We start from the raw sequence: 23,151 nt of genomic DNA, 5'->3' as shown, positions 1-23,151 counted from the left end.
TTTGCAATGTGTGTGTTGGCATTTCCTTATAGGCTGGATGCTGAAACATGGTATAACTTGGTTGCTCTTGAGCCTTTTCCCGATTTTCTAAATAATCTATGGCATGTCTAACCATCTGTAATTCTGAGCTGATTATGTCTGAGACTTTGTGTGTTTGAGTTTGTGTCTGGGTGGTCTTACTGTTACTTTGTACATCTTGGTCCCAGCCTGTCACCAGCTCCCCGCACCGTCAGTCCGAATTCACTCTGTTTCCCCCAGATGGTGGTTCTGGACAGTCTTTGGCCCAATGGCCTGTTTTGCCGCAGTTGAAACACTCGTCGCGACCAGGGCGTCGTCCACCTCTGCCTGCGCCTCGGCCTCTTCCTCCTCTGCCGCGACCCTGACCACGGCCTCTGTTGCCTTGGTTGTACTGCTGGCCTTGGAACATGGTCAGCTGAGTGAGCTGCAGTTTATCAGTCGTTCGCTGTCTCTGGTCATCTTGTTTCCGCGCACAAAGTAGTCTCTCAGGTGGTTTTCCCATGGGGACATGTCTCGGGCATCTGCCCCCCCTTGTGGCTTGACAATGCCACAATTGAGGTCAAATATCCTGGTCAGACGGACCAGGTAATCTGTCACAGTCTCATCTTTGTTTTGGGTGCAGTTGGTGATTTTCTTTAAATCCATTCTTGGTCGAAAAGTCTCGCGAATTCTCTGCACCAGCTGTGTTACCGGAGTTTCATATTCGCCTGCTCTGGCATTATCGTCCCAGACGTAGCGGTTGTCTGCCAGCGGAAACTGTCCTTCCACTCTCTGCCATCTTGTCTTCATGTGCCACATCAGTAAGCGTCTTATTTCACCAGTAGTAGGTTTGTACTGATGAATTAACTCTTGCAGCAATCTGGCGTATTCTTCACCCCCTACGTCATCAACATTGGGGAGTTCAGCGCATGCTTCTTTTATTTCTGTCAGAGTCCATGGCCTGTACACGAGCTGCATATCTCCGCCGCCGGCTGCGACCTCTACCATCGGGGCTTGGAAACCGGCCCCTTCGAAAGAAATCAAATGTCCCGGCCAGCCACTGTGGCCTCCACTGGGGCTGCCATAGTAACTGCTCATAGCGTCTGCGTGTGGTCCTCCCCAGCCCTTCTGAGGTGTTGATGCATGCAGGGGTGTAGGTGGAGTTGTAGGGGTGGATGCTGACGCTCCAAGCCTCTCGAGGCCATCGACTGCCTGTTGTAACAGTTCCGCATAGCTGGTGCCTCCTCCACTCGCACCCGCTGTCTGAGCCACTGCTGCTGCCTTTACCGCTGCTCTGGTTCCACCGGCCGGCCCGTGTCTTTCTTGGGGGTACGGTGGTGGTGGTCTTTCTTGTCGTTGTTCCTGCTCTGCCATTTGGGCTCCTACATCTTCTTCCGGTTGCTGAGGGCGGCGCGGGGGAGCCGGATCCAGGTCTGGGTCGTACCTAGATTTCACACACTGCACATCTGTGTTAGAGGACACTCCCTGCCTAGTCCGTCTTTCCCTCGCTCGGGCTTCATCTAGCCATTCACTGTATGCTTTCCAGTCTGCCTTAAATTTCTTTCTCCCTTTTTTCTCACATTCTCTCTCTTTCTCTTCTAGTCTGACTTTCAATGCCTGTATTTGTTTCAAGCTGAAACTTCCCTTTGGAGGAAAACCACATTCTGTCACCCATTTATCAAACTGGCCACAACTGTCTTCTCCGTAGTTTGTTTTCATAAACAACACATTTGGCGAGTTCTTATCTGGAGGATCTGGTTTCCCGGGGCCACTTTGTTTCTTTGATTTACTCTGTCCTGAACCCATGTTGTTTTATATATATATATAAATATATACATACATATATATATATATATACATATATATAATCTTTTTTTTTTTTTTATCTTGGAGAAATCAATTCTGAGGAAATACCATAAGGCTGTGAACCTCTATGCCTCTAACCTTCCTACACAGACTATGTCGGTGGTTTCACCCCTTTTTTTTTTTTTTTTTTTTTTTAATAACTGTTAGAGGTGCATGGTATAACCTTTTATGCACTATTAAAAATCAGTTTTAGTTAATACTGTTTCCTCTTTAATTTTTATTACTTAATTCTCTACCGTTCCCGTCTCTGGGAACTTGTGGTTTCCTTGTTGGAACAATATAGGTAATTATTCTTAACCAATCTTCCTTATATATTCTAAATATATATATATACTATATCATATATACCATATCATATATACTAAATGGTTTATTCAGTTGTAGCTACTTCTTCTTTAAATTCAGTTTTATGATGAATATCTTGTGGATATTTTACATTTAAAAGTTCATGTTCTTTTCTTCAATTAGGATCCTTTTGACACCTGTGTTGCAACGAAACCTTACCATTAGGCCTATTTAGGCGATCCCCAGGATCCCTATTTATCTGTCAATCTTCTCAGAACTCACAAATAACCGCCACAATTGTTCAACAATTATGACAATTACCCGCGACTCCAGAAATTACAGACACTACGTAGTTTTACATTATAGTACTATTTAGGCGATCCCACTAGCGGTTACACACTCTGCCCTAGCGACCCGTCGGTACTTAAAGGATCCCTGTCATCTGTCAATCTTCTCAGAATTCACACAACAATTATGACAATTATTTGCGACTCTAGAAATTACAGATACTGTACAGTTTTTCACACCAGAAAGACAAGTCTCATGTTCCAGTCTTTTCGGACTCTCGCAGTGAACCGGCACCGGGCTCAGCGCATCGGGAGGTTCCCCTTCTCCACCCTTGGTGGGGAGGTATGGGATCCGCAGAGATTTTACTCTCCGGCTGTGGCCACAGACTCCTGACCCTTAACACTGAGCCGCCGCCGCCGCCTCACATGGAGATTGATCATGAAGGATTCTTAGAAGGAGCATAGATTCTTTCCGGTGGTCTTACCCCGCCGCGTAGGCAGGCCCCACAGCCCTTATAGGACTTGTCAAATGTTCCCTCAGAACAATACACAGATCAGCTAAGCAATTACAATTTAAAACTTCAAGAAATCCTTCAATTCCCAATACAGGTTTGTGGATCCCGTCAGAGCGGAGAAACTACTCACCAACTCCTGTTGGAATCCTGTTTGTGATGCCAAATTGTGGTGGGAGTTTTCTGTAATAAAGAGACTTGGAGATGAGAAGTTGTCCTTCTGATATCTTTATTGTCTGCAGGCAAGGCGCAATGCTCACCCAGCAAGTGTGTGAGACAAAGAGCGAAGCAATGAGCTTTGTCCACCCTTCTTATAATCATGTAGTAGAAACAGCTGAGTCATGAGAAGTCTGGCACATTCTTATACTTGAAACATTCTACGATTTGGGTACATCTGTGCAAAACAAAGATAAACGGGCTAGCGTTCCCAGGGTCATCTTCACACAGTAGCCATTGTCTCAAGCCAGTGGAAATGTACTGAGAGCAGACAACATAGAAATAAGACAGTGCTTCATGCATAGAGAAACAGAATGGTATAATATAATTTCCACTACACTCTGTCTCATATATTTTTCCAGATATACACATATATAATAAATATATGTCTATTGCATAAATGTTAATATATGATTTAGTTATATACTGGTACTCATATTGGGGATCCAATACATTAAAATATGTAATGTTCTTATATGTAACATTTATGTAGCATCAAAATATGTCACAATAGATGTATAGTACATAAATATAAAATCTTTGATATTCCTAAGAAAAGAGACAAATAACTGTTTAAGTCTTTTTATTGAATAATATTGAACAGCATATTGAACAGTTTTTTTTTTTTTCGTTTTTTTTCCAGCAAGTTGATTTTTTGGCTGCTGCCAACCGGAGCTCTGCCATTTTACAGTTTAAGGCCGTTCCAATTTGGCCTTGGGTTACCCCCTGGTGCTTCAACATAACAGCATCTAGGAATGTAGAGAAAAAAGTAATCAGTTATAAAGCAGTCTTCTTACTGATGTGGATTAACTCATCACCATTAGTCGAAACGTACAGTAGCATGGGTTCTGTAAACTTTATAAAAGTATGTTAACCACATTATGTATGGTAAATATTCACAGCCATGAAAGCAACCTCTTATTTTACATGACAGACAGATAGATGGACGGACGGACGGACGAACTGAGAGACGACCGGACAGACAGACAGACAGACAGATAGGTAGATAGATAGATAGATAGATAGATAGATAGATAGATAGATAGATAGACAGACAGATAGATAGATAGATAGACAAATAGATAGACAGATAGACAGACAGATAGATAGATAGACAGACAGATAGACAGACAGACAGATAAATAGATAGACAGATAGATAGATAGACAGATAGATAGATAGACAGACAGACAGATAGATAGACAGATAGACAGATAGATAGATAGACAGACAGATAGATAGACAGATAGATAGATAGATGGAGAGATAGACAGATAGATAGATAGATAGATGGAGAGATAGACAGACAGATAGATAGATAGATAGATAGACAGATAGATAGATAGATAGATAGATAGACAGGCAGATGGGAGATAGGGAAATGCAACTAAACTCAGAAAGAATAAAATCTTAACTCACCCATAATGGCTTTGACTTTTAAGTCATCAAGGCCGCTCCGACGCTCCCCTTTTGCAACTTTAGATTCACCTCCTGAGAGAGTGGGATTTTATTAGATTTGCTTAGAAAATAATGAACATACTTGACAAGTTTTGAACTTTCTTGGCCTAACTGGTCAGGTGCCACACACAATACTGACCCCTCAAGTTGCTCTGGATCAGTGTCTCGATGTCGAACACGCCCAGCAGCAGAACCCTGGCCACTGACGTCCCGGTGGCAGCCTGGTTGGCTGCCTGGTTGGCTGCCCTCCAAACATTCCGGGGCACGACTACCCCTGATCCTGGGAATATTTCTTCCTGTTAAAAAATCGTATTAAAAAATATCCTTGATTAAGCCAAATAAGAAACTGTATACAAAAAAGGGTCTCCCGCAGAGGAGGTTTCTACGGAGCCCCTCTGGGGTCACATGGTAGAAAAAAAAACTCGATGTGTAAATCCGTGCGAACGGATTTGTAAACTGTGCACAGTTTCGCACAGTTTACAAATCCGTTCGCACAGTTTACAAATCGAGTTTTTTTTTCTACCATGTGACCCCAGAGGGGCTCCGTAGGTTTCTCTAAGACATGAGGTGATAAGCAGCAAAAAAAAAAAAACAGCACCACCTTCAGGTGAAAAGGAGCCACAGTAAAACAGTAATTTCTTGTCAAGTGTTCTACCCTAGTCAGTGGTCTAATAAATAAAACAGAGCTCACAGATTGCACAGATGACTTCCAAGCTCTGCAGCATTTGTTTTATTTTTGGGAGCTCTGCAAAGAGGGGAAAAAAGAATTACACATGTATTTCCTTGTGATTTCTGTTACTGGAACACACAAACACAATATTTTATATTCAATCAAACAAAAGTAATCCATGTATTATTACATTTTTACATTTACTACCATTTAGTGAAAGACATTTTAATGCACTTTGTTATTATGTAATCACATTACAAAATTGAGAGAAGACTTAAAGGTCCATGATGTGTAGGGCTGAACAATATGTTAAAAAAAATACTCATAATGCGATTATTTTGACAGAAGATTTTAGTGGGAATAATTTTTGGATCATACCACTCATTTCACTGAAAAAAATCATGCTGATGTGCTCGGGTCTGTACCAACAAACATTCTGTCATTCTTCTGTCTGGAGAATATGATTTGTGAGCCAGAGACATGGCCTACAAATTTGGATATTTTCACTACAGTTGGTCTGACCAGGTTCACTACAATATCATTACCCTACAAGGGGAACTAAAGCCCACCCAGCCCTGCTGGAATGGATTACTGTAGAAAATGTATGGCCAATTCACAAGCTTAAACTCTTTATCCAGTTTTGGAGTCTTGGAGGTCAAACTGCATATATGATGTACATTGGAAATGCTCATCTTTGGCAGCTCCCGAAGACGCCGTGAATAAAACAACGCCATATCCACATGTAGCTGCTACAACAACAAGCTTTTGGTAAAACTGAACCGGAAACTAGTAAATCTGTTTTAACAGAATGCAGAAGTAAGTTGGGCATAACGCCTATTGATTCACCACTCCAAACCTTACAACTCCATCTGCTTTCATTAAATTTAAGTAGTGCATTATCATCCAGAGTGGACAATTATAATAACATCAAAATGTACTTCTATTCCCAAATTATGAACCCAGCTTACATTTTATGAGCACCTCAGGAACATCCAGGCTCTTTTTGACTTCTCCAATGATGCCGTAACTGCCACATTGTGTGGGGATCTGAAGCTGAAAAGGACATTGGCATGGAAATAAATTATCTGGGGATGCCCCTCATGTACAATAAAAATGTACAAGAACCAGCTTCTTGACTTCCTATAATATTTCATACCTCTCGGATGGATTAAAACGCCTTTGATTTTCCTCTGAATTATGGAGGCGCCTCACCATGTCCTGTAACATTCAAGATATGATTAAATTATAAAATCATAAGTCATAGCTATTCTATACACTGTTGTACAAAAACAAACTTACACTTGAGGCCATGTGTCCAGTGGTCAAACCCATAGCCATGAGGTTACAATAGCAGTCTCTACCTTCTCTCTCTCTCTCTCTCTCTCTCTAACGGCCCACGGTCAAATCACTATAATATGGCCAAATCATATTCCATAAACGCCGTCCGTGTTTTACAATTGTTAGTGTCACGTTTTACATGCCAGAGTAGCTGTAGATGGCCGATACAAAACATACCTTAGCTTTCCCTTTTTAAATAAACTTTATCTGTTTAAATAATGCCATCAAAAACGGTTGCGGCTCGCCAGAGCAAACGGCTTCCTGCAAGCCAAATAGCACACATGTTGTATGGCGGAAAACTGTAACGTTACGCTGAACTCCATTGAAACGGCTTCCTTTGTCGCTGTTACCCATACATAAATCTGATTATTGACAACTCGACCTGAAAGATTTGTAGAAAAGAACATATTCTATCAACTAATTCATTAATCTGCTTTAGTTGCTTGTAAACAGATTGATATTAAGTTACCGATAAATTGACAGAAGTTTGCGCGGAAGTTTGCTAGCTTGTTAGCATTTTTTGACTTCCAGAAAATAAACATTTTAATGATGATGCAGGTCTTTGATAACCGTGAAAAGGTAACGACACATTATTTACACCGTATACATTTCACATAAATTATCAGAATACATAAAAAGCAGCCACAGAAAATGTCGATGTTGTACCGCACGTTGTGGGCGTGGCCTGTTTGAAACGTCATGGGGCCTGTTTAGAACACATTTTTGGGGGGCTTTGCCGTGGATCGGCTACATTCCATTCCAAATCCCGTCAATCTGCCATACAAAGCGTGTGGACATTTCTGGTTCCTGAAATTCCCAGGTATCTACACTAAGAGCTGGGACACGGGAGTAAACTGACCTGGAAATGTTCGTATACCCACAATGGAATAATAAGCACTCCCAGCTTGAGTTTTAATGTCAAAAATATATTGAGAATGTGAAATGTAAAAATGCGAAATGTAAACATACAAGTCATTATTGAAATAATTGTTTTGCAAAATGAAATACATTGTGAATGGTCCATTGACTTAAAGTGAGACTGCAAAATGAGACATTACAGTACCACTATAACAGAATGTCAATGTTTTTGAGGTGTATGTGTGTATATATGATCCTCCTGTATGCATGAAATTATAACTGTATTTACATTGGTTGATTTGGATGAAATTAAAAAAGTTTGCAGATAAAACGAGGTGATTTCTTTTGCACACTTTTTCGTTTAAATGCCATAATATCCTAACAAAGTGTCTTACCATTATTAAAATATACAATAAAGACATAAATAAATCTGTATGTTAGACCAAAAATTTTAATTTCATTCTAAAAATTATTACACAACCTGTGGACACTGTTTACAGTGTGCTTATGTAAAAAATAAAAAATAAACAGTTTTTGCATAAAAAATATAATGCATCAACATATTAATATGTTAACTACATATTTTTGAATTAAATAATTGGCTCTATATTGCACAGCTTATTTTAAACATAGATCTAAAATGCATGTATGTTTACATACATTACATTATATATGTGATGATATATATATAGTTTTGCTGCATGTTTGAACATATAACTTTAAATATATGTGTGAAACAAATATCTGAATCTCAAATATGCCCATATATGTAAAGTTATATGTCCCAGTATTTAATATATATGTTCATATATGGCCATATATCAGATTTTCATATGGGCAGCTCAGCCAAAGAGGGCAAATGGGCTGTTGCTCGGGCAACTTTAGCCCGGCCTTGTGCACGTCCTTGGCCCCTCTACATTTAAACAGAGATTTGGCATTTTTGGATTACATAGGCTACACAGAACACTACACAGGTCACCTTTCATTGTAAATGCACAAGTTATATGTCAAAACACTCCTACAGACCTGTACTTTCACTACAAATTAACATTTAGGTCCAAGCTGTTTAAGAAAAGTCATGACAGGCCCTCAAATTCAGCCACACTGTAATAATATGACATTTTCTGACTAAACTGGACACTGTACAGTTTAACGTTCATTGTAAGTGCACAAGTTATAGGCCTATGTCAAAACACTCCTGCAGACCTGTTCTTTCACTACAAACTAACATTTAGGTCCAAGCTATTTAAAAAAAATTGCCTCACAACCACTGTGACAAATGAGTGAGCACAACCTGTACTTCTTTTTTCGGTTTTAACCTACAGGAAATTCAACTGCTTCAGATGGAAATACTGAATCTCGATCGAAAAGATAGCTGAGCAAATGACATATGGGCTAGCTGGTGGTGGTAATAGAAGAATGGGGCTCATGTCAGAGAAGTGAGGCACACACATCAAATGGCAGCCTGCAATTTTTCTTAAACTGCGTGGGCCTATGTGTTGTGAAAGTGCAGGTCTGTAGGAGTGTTTTGATATAGAACTTGTACTGTTACAATGCAAGGTAAACTGTACAGTGCCCACTGTATTTGAGGGCCTGCCATGACTTCTTAAATAGCTTGGGCCTAAATGTTAGTGTGTAGTGAAAGTACAGGTCTGCAGGAGTGTTTTGACATAGAACTTGTGTACTTACAATGAAAGTTGAACTGCAGTGACCAATTTAGTCAGAAGTGTCACAGTGTTGCAGTGTGGCTGACTTTGAAGGACTGCCATGACTTTTTTTTTAAACAGCTTGGGCCTAAATGTTAGTTTGTAGTGAAAGTACAGGTCTGCAGGAGTGTTTTGACATAGAACTTGTGCACTTACAATGAAAGTTAAACTGTACAGTGTCCAATTTAGTCAGAAAATGTCAGAAAGTGTAATGTTTATAGTTAAAAATGGCACATATTATGGCATTTTTTTATTGTTATTTTGACATCAAACATTAATATTGGTGCTCACTTATTGAATTTGAAGATTAAATACAAAGTAATTGGTTTAAAACAGTATTTATACGTTTCAAATCTTGCGCTTTTATTTTGAAGGCTAAACGCCCAAACCGGAAGTGTTATTTCTGTTAATTCGAACCAGCGGAACACATCTGTGACTTTGTTGAGTATTTGACGTCGTCCTGACTGTCCAGGTAGCGTGTTGTCCAAAGCTGTCACGCGTTTCTTTCTGTGGAAAATGTTCACGTTCAGATCAACGGCTTTTGCAACAATGCAATACCTGACGAAAACACAAGCATTTAATGCCGGTTTCCATACAGGGGGCCGTGTCTGCGGAGCTAAAGTGGCGGTTGTAAGTATCGAAGCCTGCACTATATATCTGCTGGTTAGCGACAAGGCCACAGCTTAGCTCCCAGTGCCGTTCTTTCTGGGTATTGGGAGAACGCCGTGCTAAATCCCTTTCAAAAATCTGTCAATTTAATGTGGCCTTTTATATATACATAACCCAGTCCATACCCCATAAAATGAGTCAAGACTTTTTTTTTTTTAGCCCCGTTGGGACTGACACCCCACTGCTTGGATGTCAGTCCCGGGTCGTTCCCTCCCAGTCCTTTGTCCCATTAGCTATCACATCGTTAGGCAAGGTTTCCAGACCGAATTTTGCCATTCTGACAAGCTTTCTGTCGTCCTTGAACACTCTTCTTTTACATGAGTAAAACAATTTGTTTGAAAATATTTGCAATAAAATATAAAATCTCACCTTTGTGTGGCTTGTCCGAGTTGTTTTCATTCGGGTGTTATGGCTGCCACTCTTCTTCTACGCTCTTCCCTGTGCGGCGAGCTGGAAAACCTCTTTGCTGCCCCCTTTGGCCGCTGGAACCGCAGATGTTGCATCTGCGGTGTGTGTTTTTTTCTAGCGGGATATTGACCAAAGGGGGCAACAAAGAGCAGTTTTCCAGCTCGCCGCACAGGGAAGAGCGTAGAAGAAGAGTGGCAGCCATGACACCCGGATGAAAACAACTCGGACAAGCCACACAAAGGTGAGATTTTATACTTTATTGCAAATATTTTCAAACAAATTGTTTTACTCATGTAAAAGAAGAGTGTTCAAGGACGACAGAAAGCTTGTCAGAATGGCAAAATTCGGTCTGGAAACCTTGCCTAACAATGTGATAGCTAATGGGACAAAGGATTGGGAGGGAACGACCCGGGACTGACATCCACGCAGTGTGGTGTCAGTCCCAACGGGGATAGACTTTTTTGAGTCATTGGTAGACGCTCTTCCATTCGGCATACATCCAATTCACCAGGCAGCACTTGCTTTGATAAAACTTAAACTTTTATATTTTGTTCACCTGTTAGTTGTACGATATTCTACCAAAATGCGCCGTTACGGACGATAACTGTTAGTGAACACCGTTAACCACTTGTAAAAGTTGACATTTTATTGAAATAAGTGCTGCTTGTTGATTGCATGCCGAATTTAAGAGTGTTTCCTGTTATATCAGAAACGATCTTAAGTCATAACTTAGTTTAGGGGTGTATATGCCTTTCCTGTTAAGCAAGGCCAAATTAGATTGCCAGTTTTTTATTGGGGTTTGTCTGACATTCCCCTCTGGCGGCAGCCTGCAAGCTGTCTGTCTTTGACTGTTTTGCATTAATGGTGACAGGTGCTGTCAGGCTGTGGGGTGTTTGATGGCACAGAGATACATGAAGCATCAGCGTGAGTTCTGCTCTCTTACTTTGTTTTGTTCCCTTTGTGGTTGTCTTATCCTTCCATGAACATTTACTCAGTAACCTATCACATATTGTAGCTCATAGGCCTAGAGTGCATTGACTATTCTATTCTATTCTATTCTATTATATTACATTCTATAGGCTGATGATTTTTTTGTGTGTGTCAGGATCCTGGTGCACCTTAGCCGAGGTGGAGCTGAAGTTCAGATGTTTGCTCCTGATGTGTCTCAGATGCATGTGGTTGACCACAGCAAGGGACAACCTGTTGAGGAGTCCAGGTCAGACCCTGCTCTTATCAGCTCTCTCTAAACTAACAGCATCACTTTGGTTGTTGCAACTTCAATTTCCAAGGGTGGAAATTAACTGAAATATTACTCTCAAGCAAGAGCACTCTTACTTCAGTTACATTTTACTCAAATTGGATACTTGAAGTACTCAAATGTTTTATTACACCAGAACAATCATCATTAAGATTCTGCCCATGTTTCAATGTTGATGCCACACAAATTAACTAACTACCTGTTTTGGAGTGTCACAGATAATTTGGTGAGTCATCAGCCCAAGTATTGGGCATGTCTCTTTTATAACAATCCTACCAACCAAGGTGGTATTACAAGGGTTACCAAGGTGGTGGTACTAGCCAGTCCCTCCAGGAACTTGCGATTTTGCGATCGCAATAATTAACGCAAATTCAAGAAATCTCCGCAATATTTGCGAGAGCTTGCAGTTTTACAAAATTGCCGCAACTTTTCCGCATGAAATGGCCAAATCAAAAGACCACTTGTGATTTGGACCAATTGTCGCATTTCGTGTCGTGGTAACTTACGTCATCGCAGCGCACATTCAGGTGGAAGATGAACAAAACTCACCTGCCAACAAAAATTACTGCCATAGATCGTGCAAAACGAAACAAAAGCAGCAAGAATCGAGGTGAGTGCAAAATTCAAGCTCTTGGAAGAGTTAGTAGCTTAAATGGAGAGTGGGGGAGAATAGGGGGAGGCTGTGTGTGAGTGAGTGAGTGAGAGAGAGAGAGAGAGTGAGAGAAAAAACATTTTTTTTCCTTTGCTTGCAATTTTTCCCAATTCCCGCAATTTTACCGCAAAAAGAGCACATAAAACCTCGCAAATTGTATCGCAATTTTTGAGAAAAGCCGCAGCAAAATCAAGCATTTTTGGCCGCAATAATCACAAAAAAACTCAGCGAAATCCTGGTGGGACTGACTGGCTTTGGGCGATGGTGTACATTCTCCTGTCAATCAATTGTCTTCACATATATAGCCGATTCCTTATGTATTTGTCCATGTCTGGGGACCAAGATGGATAAACACACACACACACACACAGACAGTGTGTGTGGAGTAGGCAAGATGACATGAATTGTACCGTAGCTTTTAAATGGGCAGAGGAAGGGACAAGTATCAGGTGGCGGTGCATTCCCAGTAGGAAGCAGTATAGTATAAGACACTAAATGGGACAAAACAATCTGGAAAATGTCAGCTGTGTTTAAAGTCGGTCATACAAAAATACTATATATCACTGTTTATACTTGGAAGCATTGTAAAAGTTAAGTAGTTCTACAATGTTTTTTATTTAAAATTAATAAAACATGACACTTTCAGACATATTACAAAAATTATTGTCACATTAGAAGGACTGTGTGGGTGTGGGCAGGGAAGAGGGTGTGACTGCCACCAACTGTGCATTGTTCACTGCTCTTGCAACCCCCAGTTGTCAAAGCCACTAATTTAGCTAGGTAACACACTGTATGGCATCTACAAATAATAGTAGGAAAGGGGCGATCCAGCCCTATATGTCAGGGATGTCAGGGACTTGTCACCTTTCGGCGAAATTCGCCATTTTGAATCCAAAATAGGTGACCTACGTGTTTTGTGTAGATGGGGACCTGAAAGACAACGGACAGGGAGGTGATTAGCAAGCTAGAAATATGTTCTATACTGTTTAGGTTGCTGGCACATGAATCTGGATCAAATGTTGAGCAACATTAGATAACTTAGTTGATCACATTATTGTTTGTGTTTGTGGTGTAAAAATGTACTGGCTAATAGTGATGTGCGGGTCAGGTTTTTTTCACGCCCGATCCGACACATTAACATATCGGAACCCGCCCGACACATTTTCATACATAAAACATAAAACAACGACCCGCCAACTCAGAAAAAAACATCACGTTTCTTTATTTTTACTGTTTTCCACCTTTGAGAAAAAAGTGTTAAACAAATCAAAACTACCTTATATTTTAGATTATATTTTAGATTCTTTAAAGTAGCCGCCCTGTGCCTTGATGGAAACAAATTCATACATAGGCATCAACTTCACTATTTATATTTGTCTAAGAAACTAATTTCAAACATTTAAGCTTAAGCCTTTAGATCAAAATGGCTTTAAGGCATCCTTGTATGTACAAACTTGGAGCAAGCCTTTTGGTGAATATCGGATATCGGCGTGTCCATGTCTTTACCCTCCAATATGACAGAGATTATTGTCTAGCTCCCTAATATGAAAGAGGTTACTCTATTCGCCCCCTGGCCTGCCCATTTTGTCTGATTTTGCCCTCTAGTGGCTATTCAGTCTCCCTCCACTGCCTGTCAGCTCAGCAGTGACTGAGCTCAGTTTGTTGTCACGTAACTTTGGAGCAGCTGCTGACCGCCTGTAAAGAAGAGGTCAATTAGTCAGTTGTAAGCTGTAACAATTGACAACATAACCAGAACTGAACTTAAGTTTCACATACAATATAAGTTTAACTCATGAGTCCTTGCAATAATCTGTCCAGGTATGAATATAATGTAAGGTGTAGCCTAAATCACTCACTCATGGTTAAATGATGGCTGGCTAAACTACAGCGAGTGTAGTAGCTCAGCAGCTACACCATTAGCTATAAACATTAGCATGACCCCTAAACCCTCAATCAAATAATACTTTTCATACTAGCGTGTTTATTTGCAAGTGAAGGCTGGTTGCCTTTTCACGGCCATTTGAGATGGTAAACAGTACAGTGCTGGCAGTGCCCATATTAGCCAGCGATTAGCCACAATATCAGACATCAATGGCGGAGCTACACGGTCCCGCTCATGATAAAGAGCCTTTCTAAAAACACAGTTTTCAGTCCCGCTACTTATTACAGTGTTTTTCAACCAGAAAAAAAAAACGTATTTGAGGATCATCAGCTCTTATCATTAGCGCGACCGCGTAGCTCCACCACATTTGACTAATAAAGTTATTTTGACTCAAGGGAGTAACTGACAGTGACACAATTCACCCAATCAAATTAATGATTGCTCATCTTTCTACCAGGAATGTGTTGTCAGAGTCGGCACGTATTGCCCGTGGCAACATTGCAGACTTGGCTAAGCTCAGTGTCAGCAACCATGATGCCATCATCTTCCCAGGAGGCTTTGGAGCGGCCAAAAATCTGTAGGTGGAGCAGCTTGTATTTTCATTTTGTTTCTTTTACTGAACCCACAGATATGTGAAATGCACCATAAGGTATTGCACTGTAGCATTACTGCTTCATTCTCTTTAGTAATGGCATGCGAGTAGCCAACTGAGTGCTCATTTATGCAGCAATGCAATCAGCAATAAAATCAGCTTTAATTGCATTGTTTTGATTGCTTATTAGGTCAACATTTGCAGTGGATGGGCCAGACTGCAAAGTGAACAAAGATGTAGAGCGTGTTTTGAAGGACTTTCACACAGCAGGTAAACCCATTGGGTAAGTGACATGGAAGGAGGATTGACAGTATTAAAGAGGTGGCCTGTCTCTGCAAATCACTGAACTATAAACGTTTCCATTCACTCATATTTGTTCCACATAACATCGAGTCCTGTGATCAGTGAAAGTTACAATTGTTTTCACCGTTATTTTACACCTGTTAGGTTCTTTTCATCACTGCAGTATGAAGATAAAGGGTGAGAGGCAAGTTGTGAGGTGGATTGTGATGCTGACTTTCCTATGTTTTTGTCAGGCTATGCTGTATCTCCCCTGTCCTGGTGGCTAAACTTCTTCCAGGGGTAGAAGTCACAGTGGGCCATGAGGAGGAAGAAGGAGGCAAGTGGCCCTATGCTGGCACTGCCCAGGCTATCAAGTCTCTGGGGGCCAAACATTGTGTCAAGGACGTGACCATATCCTTTAACTTTAACTCAATGTTTCAATTTGGCTGACTGGATCAGATTTTTGGAATTGCAATTAAAGAAAACTCTTACAGTGTTAGATGTCATCAGTCTGTGATGTTCAATGCATTCAAGAGTGATGTTATAGCTGAAAATGTTTAGCCAAAGATGAAAAAGCTGTACATTTTCAGCTATCAAAAACTCCATTGTAACTGTGCTGGAAATATCACAACGTCATGTCATGTTGTCTTTGTTTGGCCAGTTATCCACGAGAATAAGAAAAACTACACCACCAAACAACAAAATGGGCTCAGAAATACAAGGTACAGTGCCACTAGCTGTTTTTTTAACGTTTTAGGGTGGATTCTTCCTTTGATATTGCTACACTGTGTTACTGTCATGTACTGCCACAAAGGGTATGAGTCAAGGTTATTTAAGATGCTCATAGTATTTTCCATGAAAGCATTGGGTGTGTTTTAACAGGCCCCACCTAATTTGAGCATGTCCTACAGATAATGATGCTGATAATACATCAGGCGAGCTGTAACAGTTATTGTCTAAAAGATCCTTAACTGTTGTGCATCACGAGGCCCATGTGGACCTTAAGAACAAGGTTGTTACGTCTCCAGCATTCATGTGTGAAACTAAGCTGCACCTGATCTTTGATGGCATTGGGGCCATGGTCAACGATGTCCTGAAACTCGGTGGCAAGTGAGATCCACCTGTCTACTGTACATCCTACAGGTTAAAAGAAGCAACGTCATCTAACTTTGAACAGCATCACCACTAAACTCTGTGATACCTTTGTGTTTAGGTTGGTGTCTTCAGATCAAATTATGTTGATCTGCAGCTTCTTGAAGCAGTTGCAGAAATTGTCTTGAGGGCTATGTTATATTTCGGTACACAATAGACAATGAGAATCACACTTTCTATTGAGCTAGGCCTGTGTTTTACTGTGGAAACTAATCTATCAGAAATGTATTTCATTTTGACTGTTTAATAAGCACTAGAGAAAACAGAAGCACTGCCAGTTCCTGTGTTATACAGTAGAGGGCACCATAGGACAAGCACCCTTGTTTAATGTCCACTGGCTCGTGAAGCTAGTGTTCATCATATGATGAATCAGTTCACCATTGTTTTTGTAGACACTGTAAATATTTCAATCACAGAAGTGCTGTGTTTAAAATAAATTATTAATCTGTGATGAAAAGGTACTCCTGTATTTAGATGTGCTCCTTTAAATTACATAAGATTGCTGTTTGTGCCAATAAAATGCTGTGGAATATCCTTGTTTGTTTGACCTCTTCTGCATGAGGGAACATTTTGGTATATGGGATTAGAATATTACCCTGACTCTTTACTATATGTGTATAGTATATGAGACCTGGAAGACCTTTGTGTGTGTGTCAATTATTCTCCCATGCCAAGTTTGCATTAACCCAATTCTCACAAACACAAGGAGTCTCAGAGCATGTTTAGATAGGCTGGTTATTGGGCTACTCTAGTGTTGCTTCCTTAATATATTAGCTTTGCTCTTCTTACTCAAAAGAGGACTAAAAATATACATGGTTTAAAAAATTGTGAAGTGATGAATGAAAATATATTTTTAATGAGAAAGTTTTAAATGGGCTGCTCAATAATTATTATTATTAGGTGCTGAGAATTCTGGCTTTCAAAATTCACTTTTCGACGGAACTCTGTCCTAATTCAGGACACTCCCAGCCCCCCACCCACCCACTTTTTCAACTGCTCAATGATGAGTACAAATGAGTGAGCAGCTTCATAACACCTTTCATCTACAAAGGTTAAAAAGCCTCAATCTCAAGCCAAAAAAGGAAGTGATAATGCATCATTATTATATTAACTTGTCTTCTCTTCATTTCTGATGGATCTCTCTATAATTAGCTAGCTTACTCCTGTTTATTGTAAAAGTATGACTATCACTTATTCAACTACAGCACACCATAAGCTGTGCCAGAGAAATGCCTGTGTAAATGGCAACAATGGAAGATTTCCTTTGTTCCAATAATACAGTGATATAGTGAACAGATAATGCACATGCATTTTTGCACACTTGTACATATGGTACCACCGTCCTGGACCTGTGTTGCGCAGGATAACTGGTAATCACATATCATATAAGGCACATTCTATAATGTGCTTGATAAGGGCATAGTTTCTTTACTGCGCTAGCCACGACACCTTATGTACATACAGTATATTCTGCAGTTAATGTGAATTCAGTGCACATTATGTACATTGTCTATATTTTATTGCTGTATTTTTTTAGTCTTTAAAATGTTTTTATTACTTATTTGATAAATTTCTTTTTTTTATGCTGCTAATACTCAACTTGTCTTTCTCTATTGACTTTTATTAATTTTACTGCTCTGCTACTGTTCCTAATTTCCCCATGGGGATCAATAAAGTACCATCTTATCTTAGACTAAACATCTTTCCCATCTCATTTCCACGCCATGACTGGACCAAACTGACAAGATATATGATGAGTTCAGCTTGTAGGAGTCTCTTGTGAATGAAGGGCTGCTCTGGGTTCAGGCTCCTCACTCCTGACCTACCAACACTCATGACTCTTGTAAGTCTACACTCATCACAGAGTTATTGGTCTTTGTTTAAATCTGTGGTAGTTCACATAAAAGAAAGGAATATTTTTCTTAAAGCCACATGGTACCCGGGTGCATCCTACATTGTCGACAAAACAAGTGGGCATTATTGGTGATTGCTGCATGACCTGTGGGCCTTTGGGCAACAGGATGTAGGTAGAAGTGTCATCATCAGCTGTTTATGATGTAGGTATGGTCAAAATGATCTGGTTTGTTGAAATACATACACTGCCTTATTTCAATTTCTAAGAATCAATTCAATCACCCCTGCAGTTAACTATTTTTCTGACGTATAAAAAGGCATATAGATATTTTTTTGGGCATTTCAACATGCAACATATTTTTATTCAAACTCTTGGAAGTGTGTTAATTCTTTCAGCCATTAAAACATGAATTGCCTGCGCTATATGAAGAATTAGAGAATAACATTTTCCCATGCATTACTTAAGGGTAATAGTCAAATCCCTCTTTACAAAGCTTGACAAGATAAATGGCAAGGTACCACTTCATTTCATGGATGGAGATAAAGCTCCAGATAAAACTCCCACACTAGTCCCTCTCCTCTCACCTGCATTTCCTAAATAAAAAAATAACAAAAAACTAGCAACAAAAGTTTTCATTTTCATTTTCAAGCACCTTATAAATACCATTGACAATGTTTGTTTCAGTCTCCTCATTCTGGAGTTTTCTTAACTTTTGCGTTGAAAGTATATTGATAGGAGGCAGGTCAGGAATAGAAACACAGGCCATGTTACAGAATAAAATCCTAAATGCACATTCTATATTTCACAAGTAAAAGAGTAATAAATCCCATTTTGCCATCACAGAATAAATCCTAAATCCTTGTTGGTTTCCTACGTTACCATCCTATTTTATCTAAAGTTAGGCTAAGCTACTATGCTTCTGTTAATATAAAAAATCCAAAGATCATAATTGAATCCTGACTGCCTTTAGGAAGAGTCCTTCTGCAATGCCAAGAATCCCAAACTGAATTCTATGGTGAGATAAGCTAAGATTTTTCAGGGTGTTTCTGTTTTTGCAAGGTTAAATGAAATAGTAGCTAGGGCACCAGTTTTATTTGTCTATGACTGAATTCTAAGCATTAGTTTTTGTTTTGAGTATTTGTTTATCTACCAAATACTGAAGATGCAATGACAGTGGCGTCACTATGGCATGTGTGAGCCCCCCCTCAGGGGTGATGATAGTTTGAACACGCACAGACAATCATGGAGGGGTGTGGAGCACATGGGAGTATTATATTATCTGGAAGTAGGGTATTGTTTAACCCCGGCCAACGTTTCCTCCCCCATTGACTTAGATAGGAGTTTAAGGGCCGCTGACATATTGCTTCATAGAGCTGTTTTTTGGCCTGGAAGTTACTCCTTGAATGTGCGTGAGCTGTGAGGTGTTCGGACCCATGGCATGCAATGCAAGCTACGCCTCCCATAGGGTCTGACAGCAATATGTACCCCCTCCCCACCCCCAATGCTTATGCACCGTGTCAAAGATGGCATTGCACGCACGCACATGTGCATGACATGGAGCTGAACTTTCGGCCCATTTAGCCACACATCTTGGCCAGCCACAGGATCCCTTGACTGCCCCCTTGGTGGAGCCCCTCAAACAGGATTAGTCACAGATCCAGACCTGAGGCCTGATGAACATATGGTACCACGCTACACCAATCACTGCACAAAAGATGCAGGCAGCCCACCGACTGTCATTTCCTCAGGGTCCATCCTGTTCTTTTAAAATATAAACGCACATGTAGAACACACTGAGTCCTCAAGACGTGGGGTTTTTCTTAATTATTCTCCCCAGGACACCTAGACTCCATTGGAATCCAGTGCCCCCTGAACGGGCATGAGTGGATCCAGCCTTAGTACCTCCTTGCACCCAGGGGATCGGGGGTCTGCACTTTGAAGCCATTCAGTCAGAAACAGTGATTTTGCCAATATTCTAAATAACATGAGTAGCTACTAATCTCTGACTGACCAGAGTCATTAATTGTAAAAGAGCTAGGGAGAAACTAGTGTCAGTATAACATGTTGAAACTGGACCCTCCATAGGAATACAGTGGAAAATAGTGCTTTTCTAAGCTTACATAGATACAAGCTGCTACTGAAGGAACTGAGGGCTTACAATGTAAACAGGTGGCTCTATTTGTGCTAGGAGAGAAAGAGGTTGCACTTCAACAGTAGATATCTTCAGTGCTGGACCAAAACAAGACTAGGTGTCTCTAGTGATGGCTGGGCCTGAGTGCCCATGCCTCCAGGCATGCACACTTCAAAATGTTCAACTGGCAGTATGTTAAACCCCAAGGTAATGTATGGTGCTGTGCCTACAGCCGGCCCAAAAAAAATGTGATTTGATAGGAGATGCCTCAGGGTTACTAAAGAAATGTGTTAGCATTTTGTGATGGCTGTGTGCACTTCAATAAACCTAGTACAATGTATGTAAATCCATGAGTCTCTGTGGGATATGCTTCCTTTTACTCCCCTTTGTGGATCTCCTGTGGTTTCTATGGCTATTGTTGATTGGGCAATTCTTGTTTGACATTGCAGTATTGAGATGAGGAGAATAATTATATAAGATATATATAATAATATGAAAAATATAATATTTCTATAATATAAATTAACCTATTTCAGAATTTATATGACAGAATATCACACTGTCACACCCAATATTCCACAACGCAACAGGTGGTTAGATGCTTGATTCAGAATGCAGAATGAACTAATACATTATACCATGATTGAATACATCTTAAGAAGTCTTGGGAGGCCCATTTTCTGACCAGGACATGTATTTATTCTGTTCTCATGAGTTGTACTCTTTGGAAGGGGCATTCCCTGCTGCCCCCAAGCCCTCTTCAGCAGGCCAACAGAGCTAGGCAAACAAGACCTGGGGCTCAGTCAATTTGTCTGGACAAATGTGGGGATTTGGGGCCACTGCAGGCTATGCAGGGACGAGTGTTAATTGTTTGTGTGCCAAGCAACTCCCCTCAATCCTCTGGTCTCTCAAAGTCAGTCTATTCACCCTTCCCTTTGTCAGGTAAGTAACTTGAACCTGACACATCAGACCAGGGAAATTGTACTGTAATTAAAGGTATTTTTTTTCCCCATTTACTACTCCATTCTGTCCTTTCCTTTTGTTTCACAGTCCACATATGAAATATGATACAAATTTTATGTATTCAATATACTTACTTCTTTCCTTTCTTTTTCCACCTTTCCACATTCTTTCTCTTCCACGCTCTCAGTGGGGTTCAGTGGGTGAGTGGGTCACTGTAGGAGGACGGATGGAGTGGATGGGGAGTGGATGGGTGGGGGATGCCGTGGCCCCAATGCCTCTACCCCCTGGTCAACAAAAAGCTGAGGCCGCATTAGTACAAGTGGCTGAGACAATCTGAAAATGTGGCTGGGGCCAGGCGTTGCCTCAGGCCCGTCTTCCACCAGGCTGGCCAGGCCTCCTTGTCTTCCTCTGGCATGCTGATCAGAGGATTAGGTCCTGGAGGCAGAATCCAGTCAAGAGCACGCTGGAGAAAGGGAAAGGCATGCAAGGGAGATGAGGTACATGCCAGTCCCGCACACGCCCACACACACAAAACATGCACACAGAGGAAGGCAAGCACACACAGGCGTGCACACACACACACACACACACACACTGAGCAGCGTTCCATTCCAACCACTTGTCCCTGGCCTCTCTATTTGAAGAGAAAACATTGTTGGCAGAGTCTATGGCTGGATTCCCAAAAGTTTTCCTACCTATCCACCAACCATTCAGGCCTGATTACAACATATGAAGACTATCTTCTGGACTGACTGTAACACAACTTGAGTTGAATTTGCAGGTGTATTAGGTGTGTTGGTTTTGTTAGGAACACTTGATCATACATTTTTCACACACACACACACACACACACATGCACACGCACACAGCTTATATACACGCTCCCCAAAATTCTTTGCAGGGCTAATGCAAATGCACCCTCCCACAACTGCAGCCCATTCAAGCTCCATGTTTCTATATGGTTGGTTCCACCCTCAGATCAGGAGGCAGGTGGTCAGCAGAGTGGGCTGAACAATTACTGTCTTAAATTAGGGGTGTTAGAAACTTAGTCCAAGAAAGCGTGGCCTCTTCTTGAATGTACCCCAGTAGTGACCCTTCCTGTGAGCCTCCTTGCCCCTACACACACATGCACACAGACACATACACACACACTCATAAGACACGTTGTTAAACTCAGCAAGGGGTCGCTGGCTCTTCTAGTGCTAGTCGTGGGGGGCCTTCCATGTGAGCAAAAGGTGGAAGACAATAGCAGATAAAATGGAGCCTGTGTCCTAGTCTAGTCTACATATGCGTACTCCTGACAAGTGTTAGAGGCAAGACCAATACGTGTGCAAGGTGGTCCAGTGATTGCTTGTGAGTGTCACTGTGTGAGTGTCACTGTGTGTGTGCGTGTGTGTGTGTGTGTGTGTGTGTGTGTGTGTGCGCGCGCTTACAGATCCATGTGTGTCTGTTTTAGGAGTTGCAGGGTGGGCAGGCATGCTACAATATGGGCTTTAATTCAGACCAGAGCCTCTCTATCAAAAACGAGGGTGCAGAGCAATTAGCCCTGGGAAGGAGAGAAAGAAAGAGGATAGAAAGACATGGAATAAGGGAATTGTAAATTTGACACATTAAATGGTGGCCATGATTAGCATATGGCTGTGTAGAGTTTGGGTGTATTCATTGGATGTTTGAATGCATATTGCTACACCACCATGGCTATACCTCCCTCCCTCCCTCCCTGCCTCCCTCCCTCTCACTCTCTGTCCATCATCCCCATGGCCACCTTTCAGTTGTAATCACCCTATTTTGCCTCCTTTTTCATTTTGTCTCTATGGCTTTTCTATTGCCCTCGCCTTTTTATGCCACCTTGCTGATTGGCATGGATGGAGTTCGCCCAGCAGTCACTAAATCAAAACAAATTAAGTTGAATAAGTTGATCTAGTGAGCAATTGAAATGTCGGACACCAGTTGGTATGCTCAACACTAATACTGACATTAGCTAATCTCCTACTGTATATTAGAACCAAAGATGAATGCAATAAAGTGTAATAAAGGAATGCCTGACAAAAAACTATGGATGTAACCATTTTATTTTTCACGTCAATCTTATTTGTTTCATGTTATAACCCAGT

General features: G+C 40.9%; 1 protein-coding gene across 1 annotated transcript; it reads left to right on the top strand.

The window, feature by feature from the left end:
* Positions 1-9,626: 9,626 nt before the first annotated feature.
* gatd3 (glutamine amidotransferase class 1 domain containing 3) lies at positions 9,627-16,646 on the top strand. The gene is made up of 7 exons (XM_071926929.1): positions 9,627-9,823; positions 11,142-11,194; positions 11,376-11,486; positions 14,520-14,639; positions 14,845-14,937; positions 15,191-15,347; positions 15,922-16,646. The coding sequence occupies exons 1-7, from the start codon at positions 9,710-9,712 to the stop codon at positions 16,048-16,050; spliced, it is 777 nt and encodes a 258-aa protein (XP_071783030.1). The 5' UTR covers positions 9,627-9,709; the 3' UTR covers positions 16,051-16,646.
* The last annotated feature ends 6,505 nt before the right edge of the window (positions 16,647-23,151 follow it).

The sequence above is a fragment of the Centroberyx gerrardi genome, chromosome 10, assembly GCF_048128805.1.
Source record: "Centroberyx gerrardi isolate f3 chromosome 10, fCenGer3.hap1.cur.20231027, whole genome shotgun sequence".
Taxonomy (NCBI): Eukaryota; Metazoa; Chordata; class Actinopteri; order Beryciformes; family Berycidae; genus Centroberyx; species Centroberyx gerrardi.
This window is presented reverse-complemented; position numbering and strand designations above follow the sequence as displayed.